The sequence below is a fragment of the Cornus florida genome, unplaced genomic scaffold (genome assembly GCF_030987335.1).
Source record: "Cornus florida cultivar Cherokee Brave unplaced genomic scaffold, ASM3098733v1 CherokeeBrave_3.0.0_Hap2_Chr05, whole genome shotgun sequence".
In the NCBI taxonomy this organism is placed as follows: domain Eukaryota; kingdom Viridiplantae; phylum Streptophyta; class Magnoliopsida; order Cornales; family Cornaceae; genus Cornus; species Cornus florida.
The window spans coordinates 78,340,489-78,350,636 of record NW_026775575.1 but is presented as its reverse complement, the minus strand read 5'-3'; the positions used below and the strand labels follow the sequence as shown (position 1 = coordinate 78,350,636).

Sequence of the window (10,148 nt, the reverse complement as noted above, 5' to 3'; positions counted from 1 at the left end):
GCCAAAATAAACACAGTTCGTGTCTTGTTGCCTTTAGCTGCAAACTTGGATTGGCCATTGCAACAATTCGATGTGAAGAATGCCTTTCTGCATGGTGAATTATCTGAAGAAGTCTACATGGATCTCCCAACAGGATGCATGATACCCGAAAAGTATAGTCGGAAGGTCTGCAGGTTAAAGAAATCATTATATGGGTTGAAACAATCTCTAAGAGTATGGTTTGGAAGATTCACAAAGTCTATGATAATCTTTGGCTACTGTTAAAGCAATTCAGACCACACGTTATTTCTGAAGAAACAACAGGATAAGATCACTGCACTCATTGTATATGTAGATGACATGGTGGTTATAGAGAATGATCTTGAAGAAATGAAGGCTCTCGAGAAGTACTTGTCCAGAGAATTCGAAATAAAAGATCTAGGTTTTTTGAGATATTTTCTTGGGATCAAAGTATCTCGATCTAATAAAGGAATCTTTCTTTCTCAAAGAAAATATGCCTTAGATCTATTACAAGAGACTAGCATGATAGCATGTCAACCAGCTGAGACATCAGTGGAAGAAGGACTGAAGTTATGTGTTGAGTCCAACCAAGTACCTGCTAATAAAGGAAGATACCAAAGACTTGTAAGGAGATTAATGTACTTAGCACACACGAGATTGGATCTGGCTTATGCATTGAGCATTGTTAGCTAGTTTATGCATGATCCTGGAGAGTAACATAGGAATGCAGTTATGCGCATTTTGAAATATTTGAAATCTGCTCCTAGAAAAGGAATTTTGTTCACTAAAAATGCTGGTTATCAAAACATAGCTACATATACTGATGCTGACTGGGCTGGAGCTATAGATGATAAGCAATCTACTTCTAGTTACTTTAATTTTGTAGGAGGTAATCTTGTTACATAGAGAAGCAAGAAACAAAATATTGTTGCTCGCTTGAGTGCAGAAGCTGAATTCAGAGGTATGACGCTTGCACTTTGTGAAACATTGTGGTTAAAACTTCTCTTGCGGGATTTGGGTTATCTACTTGGGCAATCTATTCGACTATATTGTGACAATAAATCAGCATGTGATATTGCCCATAATCCAATTCAATATGATTGTACGAAGCATGTCGAAATAGACAGATTCTTTATTAAGGAGAAGTTGGATGGAAAAATTGTGGAGTTGTTTAAGATTCGATCTCAAAGCAGTCTCAAATCAAGTGTTTTCAAAGAATTTAGACAAGTTGGGCATGTATGACATCTATGCACCAACTTGAAGGGGGGTATTGAGATTTTATCTCTTATAGTACAGCTGTAGGATTGAATTATTTACTCCTTGATTTAGGGCTAATTGGTAGGTAATTTGTTACCTATTTTAGCTAATCCTATTTTATAAATTGAATGTAATACTCATCAATGAATTATCGAATAGAGTTTTTTATTTCATATTCTTTCTCTGAATTTAAATAATATGATCATAGTTGGAAAATGTATTTCATTTTGTTTAATGCTATTGAAGTGGATATCTTTTCTCTCGTTCTCATCATTACAAATTCAGTCCAACTTGGATAAATTCACATACACATAAATCTAATCTTTTAACATGAAAAAGAACAAGAATTTTGGGAGTAAATTGGTCTAACAATGGAGGCAGTGGTGGGTAATTGAGAGTGATAATGGGTTGAGAACAAATGAGAACGAGAAATAAATGAAGAAGAAAATAAAAACAAAAAACAAAACAAAAAGGATAACAAAATTGTAGGCATGGTTAATTCGGCAAAAATAAATTATAAATTAATGATTTGGATTTAAATAATTTCATAAAAAATATTAACATTTTGAGAGTAAATACCACTATTTGAAGGCATTATATTGTTGCACAAATAGTGCAGAGTCTTTAACTCGTGCACAAAGTAAAGTGACATTAAAACCGGTTCTTAAATTATTAAAAATTCAACTAAACAAAATACTCAAAACTCAGTTCATAAATGATAAATGATTAAAAATACAACATAAACAAAATCACTCAAACTGAAATAGTCTAATTCACTTCAACCACATATACTCAATTTTTTTCCTACCCATATGAACGTACTCGTGAATGAACCACTTTGGACATATTGGACACTTTCTGACCCCATAATCTGCCAATGATACCAATTATATCTACCCGAGTACTTGTTAGGAACAGCAACGGGTGGAGTTGGGACAAATTTGACTAAACGTTATTCAGTCCTATTAAAAAATTCGTCATACTAACCCTAATTCCATTCCGAGACGAGTTTATAATTGGTATAACATCTCCGCTCCTACTCCAACAGACAAAATATCGACTCCGTCCCGCGTATTCCGTTTAATTATAGAGCGGGACAAGTTATGCCAATTTTATTATTTAGTAAAATAAACTAATTCAATGTACTCAAATTGGGCTAATAAATAAATTGGTCCAACTGTTAAATAACTAAGCGTGAATATTTAATATATTAACAAATATTTTCAGCAAAGTACTAAGGTTTTAAAAATATTAAATATATATTTTATATATTTATAAAAAATTTAAAAGTATATACATAAACTGGGCGGGGGCAGGGGCAGAGCCGGTTCATCAATAAATCCATCTCCGTCCTAAATTCATTCAAATTTTTAATTATTTTATCATACCCATCCCAAACCTATTTAGAAGGCTACCAAATTCATTTCATTAAAAGCGGGAGTGGCGATGGGCCGGTGGAAATTGTCATCCCTGCTATTTACCCTTTAGCACTTAAATTGTTAGTCAATGCTATATACTCTCACACACACACACACACACACACACACACAAACACACAACACATAACACACACTCAATTTTTTCCCATTTGATTTTTATGGGGAACACGAGTGTAACGGGTGGGCGCTTGTCCATTTACCCAAAAGCTCGAACTGTTAGGTAAGGCTGCATACCCACCCATTTATACCCAATCTCTTTCCCATCCGATTCCGATGTGGGACAAAACGACCCTTATTACATTCTCCCCCACCCAAACTCGCAACGCCCTCGTTGCAGTTGGGCCACCCTGCCTACCTGGGATGACTCACCCGGACGCCTTCCGGGCCGGACTCTTGGCGTGGCACCGGATCAAGGACTGGGTCTGGCTCTGATACCAACTGTAACGGGTGGGCGCTTGCCCATTTACCCAAAAGCTCGAACTGTTAGGTAAGGCTGCATACCCACCCATTTATACCCAATCTCTTTCCCATCCGATTCCGATGTGGGACAAAATGACCCTTGTTACAACGAGCCAGTACTAACTCTACCGAGTTGATCCAATTCTCAACACGGGTACATGGAAAATAAATGACCCGGCCCTTACCCGAATTTGTAACCGGTCGGTCGAAAGTTGTTACCATCTTCTTCGATTCAGTCTGTTATGTATAATTTTAGAGGAAACAAATAGAGAAAATTCGAAGCTGCGATGAAAAACAAATACAATCTTCGATCTCTTCTTCTCATATCATCTCTTCTGCTGTTGAATCTGATAGTAATTACAAGAGCTGATGTTATAACCCTAACAGCCGATACTTTCAATGACAAGGTAGTTTCACACCATCACCAAACCCTAATTTATCTTTTGCTTTCTTTAATTTTATTTATTTGTTTAGCTACTAGATCAAAGATCCAGTTTTTCTTCTAATATTTAAATTTTTTATAATTTATTAATTTTGTGTTAAGGTACATTTTGGATCATGCACTGAATTGGTGTTTTGCATTGTTGATTTGATGTGAAGATTGAATTTGTTTCTGCGCCTTGCGATTGGTTTTGTGTTTGCTTGAAGTTAGTGTCTTTGATTGCAGTTCTGTAATATATGTCACAACCATGTTAAGCACTTAAAACCCTTGAGTTTGGGTATGTATCATTAATCTTTGAATGTTGCTATTCCCTATGGATTGCTGGTTTACTGCAGTTTGTTGCAGTATGCCAGGAGGCAGTGACGGACCCAGAAATTTTGTTGAGGGGGCGCCATTAAGAGTAATAAGACCCCCAAAAAAAAAAAAAAAAAAGTCAAAGATAAACTTTTTAAAAACATAATATTGATTGATATATTTTCTTGTGTCATATTTACAATCATTCTCAATGAATTTTTATATTAAGTAAAATTTATATACTACTTATCAAAAAAATTAAGTAAAATTTATGTACAAAAATTAAAAAAAAAACTTCTTATATTTGACACCATTATGTAAAATAATAAAATTAAATGTATGGTTGTATTCTAGTCTATCTCTTAGGCAGTGAATACTATTACGAATTTGATGGGAACAAATATAAAAAAATAGAGAGGATTAATTAACATCAAGAAATATCTGCGATTGCAGATTTATAAATTGGACTTTTTTTATAATTTCAGTGGGGGCATTTACAAAATTTTACAAAAATTATAGATACATAATGCAAATTTTAAAAAATTCAATGGGAGCAGCCGCCCCCACTGAGCACCACATAGGTCCGTGCCTGCTGGGAGGGAATTATAATGGCTTTCCTGGCACAGAATCATGTACAACTGTACTAGCCCCTTTAGGATCAATTTTTGGCTCTTTGGTTTGGTGGCGTGTTGTTTTGATGATTAAGGAAATGGGGTCTGGTAATTGAGGCGGGCAGTCCCCATTCAAAAGGATTCTATCTAGTCTACCCAGATGCAATGATAACCAGTTTGATTATAGCTCCAAATCAATTTGCTGTCGTTGAAAGCCCCATTGAATAATCCACACGAGCAAATCATATCTTGAAAGTTCATCGTTGTCAATAAAGGCATTGAAGTCAGGAGGCCAACCCCCAAGTTTTTTCCGATGGATCCACAGTTACATTTAAGTCCCCCTGCTAGCCATGGGGTTTAACAAAGTCAAATATGCAATTAAACCTCTAGATAAATTTTGGTGGTGTTATATTGAGGATCGTTATAATTGGTTTGAAAGAGCATTTCTGGAAATTTTCCCTATTCACATAAGAGTAGCAACTGGATGTTGACAACTGGGTTATGTACCTAAGTTTATGACTCTTGTGCAGTAGAGATTTTATCGGTATAACAACTGTAGTATTTTTGTTTCCCTGGAACTTTATAACAACTGTAGTATCGGAATGAGCAGGTTGCCATTTCAAATAAAATGTGTAGGAATTGTTTGTCACTCAATTTTTGAAGTGGAATGTAAGTACCAATCTTCCCCCAATTCCATCCTTTTAATATTTGTTGAGACCGCACTTATTACTTGCCGTGTACGTGTTTTGTTTAGGTGAATGAGAAAGACACGGCGTGGTTTGTGCAGTTTTGTGTTCCTTGGTGCAAGCACTGGTAAAATTTCCAGCTTCATCAGATATATGAATGTGCTAGATTTTTAGTATTATTAATGTTGTTCTCTTATTTATAAATGAAACAAATTTCAGTAAGAATTTGGGATCATTGTGGGAGGACCTAGGGAAGGCAGTGGAAGGGGAGGATGCGATAGAGATTGGACAAGTTGATTGTGGTGCGAGCAAACCAGTATGTACCAAAGTTAATATTCATTCATATCCTACATTCAAGCTCTTTTATAATGGAGAAGAAGTTGCAAAATTCCAAGGTAAAATTTGAACTTTATTTGTCTGGAAGCTGGTTTGTTTAGTGTTTTTTAAAATTCATACCATACACAAACAATGCTTGCATATCACTTTTTAATTTCAATTTTTTCACGACAAATGACTAAATGTGTTCTTTTACTTTCTGGTTTTAACATGGTACTTTCCTATTAGTTGAACTGGCTGTACTTTTCTTATATATAATTGTCATACCAATTAAATGTGTCTTAAATCCTATTTATAGGATCATAGCAATGAAATACCATCATAGACTTGTCCTTTATTATGAATTTGAAAAGCATAACAGTTGACAAGGGATGTGTCAAGACACAAAGGCAATTCCAGATGGTTAGGCACTTGGACTCGCTTGCATGACCTTTTTCACAAAGAGCATTCACAAAGACATAGTTCAACATATGAACTTGTACGTTGCAGACTGGGCTAATTATAGTGCTCAGAATGTAGGCTATTGCCTTTGTATGGTTTTGTTGAGGGCATGTAAAATGGAATCGAATTTGCGTTATTATATTGATTAATAAATTATTTCAGTAAATCAATGTATTGAAGATTCAATAATAGGAAACAACATCAATTACTAAAGATTTTCCTCCACTGATTCCTCCATTAAATCTTCAATACAATGTATGCGTGTGCCTTCCTTTTTTTTCCTTCCCTCTCTCTCTCTCTGATTTTTTTGTTCATGTATGTTGGTGCCTAGTTCATGGTGTGTGTCCTTCCTTTACTTGCTTCTCACATAGGTTATATTCTTGTTCACCACCACCAAGTTATTACCTTAGTCGTATGGTGTAATATCCAAAGTTCCCAAATATCTGGTTCCAGACCTTGGTCTTCCTCTCCCTGATCTGGCACCTTCGGTTTTTCACTTTTCACCAACTTAACATACTGGTGGCATGAAAGAAGACTCTAGAAACCCTATAGCCCCCTATCAAAGAACTGTCTCTCTCTCTTATTTTCTTTCTTCTCGTTTTCATTGTCCCCACTCCTTTACTTGCTTCTCACATAGGTTATATTCTTGTTCACCACCACCAAGTTATTACCTTAGTCGTATGGTGTAATATCCAAAGTTCCCAAATATCTGGTTCCAGACCTTGGTCTTCCTCTCCCTGTTCTGGCACCTTCGGTTTTTCTCTTTTCACCAACTTAACATACTGGTGGCATGAAAGAAGACTCTAGAAACCCTATAGCCCCCTATCAAAGAACTGTCTTTCTCTCTCTTATTTTCTTTCTTCTCGTTTTCATTGTCCCCACTCCTTTACTTGCTTCTCACATAGGTTATATTCTTGTTCACCACCACCAAGTTATTACCTTAGTCGTTTGGTGTAATATCCAAAGTTCCCAAATATCTGGTTCCAGACCTTGGTCTTCCTCTCCCTGTTCTGGCACCTTCGGTTTTTCACTTTTCACCAACTTAACATTCTGGTGGCATGAAAGAAGACTCTAGAAACCCTATAGCCCCCTATCAAAGAACTGTCTCTTTCTCTTATTTTCTTTCTTCTCGTTTTCATTGTCCCCATTCTTTTTCATATAGAGTTTTTTTTTTTTTTTTCCCAAAATATAAATCCCTACCAATCAAATTGCTGTTAGCCCTGCCATTGTTGGTCCCAATTACAGATTAATAAATAAAACACAACAATAAATGATGTATCTAAATATCTGCAGTAACTGTATAAATTATCTTCTAAACTTTGTGCAAGCAGCAGAAATTGAAAATTGTGGAATAAATTTGTTGGAATTGTCTTAAAATCTTTGCTTTATATGATTGAAATTTTTTTTTTTCCCAAAATATAAATCCCTACCAATCAAATTGCTGTTAGCCCTGCCATTGTTGGTCCCAATTACAGATTAATAAATAAAACACAACAATAAATGATGTATCTAAATATCTGCAGTAACTGTATAAATTATCTTCTAAACTTTGTGCAAGCAGCAGAAATTGAAAATTGTGGAATAAATTTGTTGGAATTGTCTTAAAATCTTTGCTTTATATGATTGAAATTCCTTTTGAAACCAGGAAACAATGGCATTATCCACTAGGCACATTGTTTTGACAGTTGACATCTATGTATATTGTTTCTCATGCTCTTTTTTGTATGAGAAGCATTTAACTGATATAGCATTCTTTGTTATTAGCTTTATACCACTGAATTTGTAGAGTTTTACTAATGGATCGGTTTTTGATTTACCAACTGACACTTAAATCAGGGCCCAGGGACGTAGAGTCACTCAAAACATTTGCTTTGGAAGAAACAGAAAAGGCAGCAGCGAAAACACAGATTGACAATGGTAAAGAGTTGTAATTTTCTGTCAGGTAAACTTAAGATGTCCTCTATATGCTTTATAATGAATCTATTTACATCTACAAGTTCGTTCAAAATTCTTTGTAAAATGGTTACAGAAAGAATTTTCTCGTTTCCTTTTTAATTTCCTTTGCAAATGATAATGGTATGATTACATCACTGGCCGATTTATGAATATAATTTTTTATGTAGACACTTCAAAGATTTTCCAAGTAGTATGTTATTCAAAATTCAAAATTACTTTTGCAGTTTTGATGCTCCAAGTGGAAGCAGAATGGTCGTTAGCCCCCTAACATTGAAAGCAGGAAATCAACGAAAGGGACATTCTTGGTCGGTCATTGATTTGAAAATCCTAGCTGATATTTTGGCAATGTTCCTGTTCTTTTTGTCCTGAGGGTTCTTTGAACAAGTGAATCCCGTTTTAACAGAACTAAGCTTTAGATGAGAGCATTTACCAAATGGATTACTAATTTATCATGTTAATGAGAAATTTTGATATCAGTCTTCAGTGTGCATAATTCTGCACTGTGCTCTACCTGCAAAAGGTTCTGATATTATTGTTACAGGTTATTGAAAATTTATTATGAGATTATTGCGAGACCAATAGCCTAGCAAACTTGCCCTTAACCTTGGTTATAATGCTGTTGTCAATTCTGATGAAGGTAGAAGATGGTGATATTTTTGGTGTACTGCATTTCTTAAGTTTTTCTGGTGAGTAATGCATTTATCAAGTTGAGTAATAATCATTCCAGAACAATTTTCATTTTTATTTGGAGCTAGGTATCATTTTTGGGATCCTTCAGGGTTGGGACCATTTGCAATAATGTATTTTACTGGGGACGGGAAAAGATAGACTGTCATTTAAGTGGTATCACACATATATATTAACAGAAAAACAGATGATAAAAAACCCATAACACAAAAAATGCATCCGAAAACAGAGCCTTTCTAACACGAAGAGGGATGCCCTCCCAACAGAAATTTAAATCATCTAAAGGAGGAGCAACTTTGTTCGCTTCATATGCTGCCGGGTTAGCCGATCTGGTAAGTTTTTGTAACCCAATTGAGAGAGAATTCTTGACCTTGAAGGATCAATATCTTAACATCATCCGGGATAGAGCACAGAGCTTCCTGTGTCTTCGATCATCTCCTTTGATAGACCCCAGCTATGACGAGCAAGGTCTGCTGATCTCACAGTAAGAACTTCAGCCACTAAGGCTGATCACATGAGGAGATGAAACTGAGTTCAAAATTCTATTATTGATGTGCATAGTTTCCACAAACATTTTGTAATAAAACATGTGTTCCTGTTAAATGAAAGCTCATGATAACTTCCGATTGCCTAGTTGTTCATCTCTATATTTTGATTGAAATGTTTGTCATTTTTCCTTTTTGGGTAGACAAATGAAATTTTCGTTTGATGCTATTTCATATTTGAAAATTAAATAATCTCCATGTGCATTTGCTACTATGCTAGTACCCAGTCAGTGAAAGTGGAATAAAAATTCAGTCACATGATTCTGCTCGTAAGAGGACTAAAGGAAATGCGACGTTCCTATCAATCCCACACCCCACTCAGCATCTTCAGAACTCAGCATCTTCAGAAATTCTTAAGATGTATACTGGGAAATCATAACTCGAACCAAGCTATCAACCAAGCAAAAACATGCAGGCACTCGGCATCTTCAGAAATTCTGAAGATGTATACCGGGAAATCATAACTAGAACCAAGCTATCAAGTATCAACCAAGCAAATACATGATAGCAAAAACATGCAGGACCGAACTCGGTTTGTACCTGCCTGGCAATGCAACCCGTTTTGTGGGAAGCAAATTCCCAGCTGCGCCTATATATAAACAAGTATCTCATATAAATGAAGACTGATTCTTCTGTTTTATAACAACAAACATACCATGTCAATTCACACGCACACCAGATGGCATCTACCCAGTAATATTCACATTCACATAGTTATCATCTTGTTCCGACCTCAAAACAGATTTCTCTGGTCAGAATCTAAAAATACCATTTAAGCGGGCAAACAGAAACATGCAATAAATAAGCATAGCAGTATTTCCTGTCCACAGGATCATTTTTTTGGCGAGTTAAAACGCAAAACACCCTAAAATAGATGGCAATGCTCATGCAATAAATAAGCAAAGCCATCAGCAAGTTGTTTGCCCTAAAAACAAACGGTGATGCCAATGATCTATCATTGGCATAATACTCTCATGCTAAACAGCAAAGAAACA

The 10,148-nt window shown here is 35.6% G+C and overlaps 1 protein-coding gene across 1 annotated transcript; it reads left to right on the top strand.

Moving 5' to 3' along the window:
* Positions 1–3,291: 3,291 nt before the first annotated feature.
* Positions 3,292–8,557, top strand: LOC132306991 (protein disulfide-isomerase 5-1-like). Its single transcript, XM_059804626.1, has 5 exons — positions 3,292–3,562; positions 5,257–5,315; positions 5,408–5,583; positions 7,802–7,907; positions 8,146–8,557. Exons 1-4 carry the CDS (start codon positions 3,443–3,445, stop codon positions 7,894–7,896), a joined length of 450 nt encoding a protein of 149 aa, XP_059660609.1. The 5' UTR covers positions 3,292–3,442; the 3' UTR covers positions 7,897–7,907; positions 8,146–8,557.
* The last annotated feature ends 1,591 nt before the right edge of the window (positions 8,558–10,148 follow it).

Coding starts and splice junctions, on each gene's coding strand:
- LOC132306991 (XM_059804626.1), top strand. CDS start 3,443: ATGAAAAACAAATACAATCTTCGATCTCTTCTTCTCATATCATCTCTT. Junction 3,563..5,256: donor CCGATACTTTCAATGACAAG/GTAGTTTCACAC, acceptor TGTTTTGTTTAG/GTGAATGAGAAAGACACGGC. Junction 5,316..5,407: donor GTTCCTTGGTGCAAGCACTG/GTAAAATTTCCA, acceptor AACAAATTTCAG/TAAGAATTTGGGATCATTGT.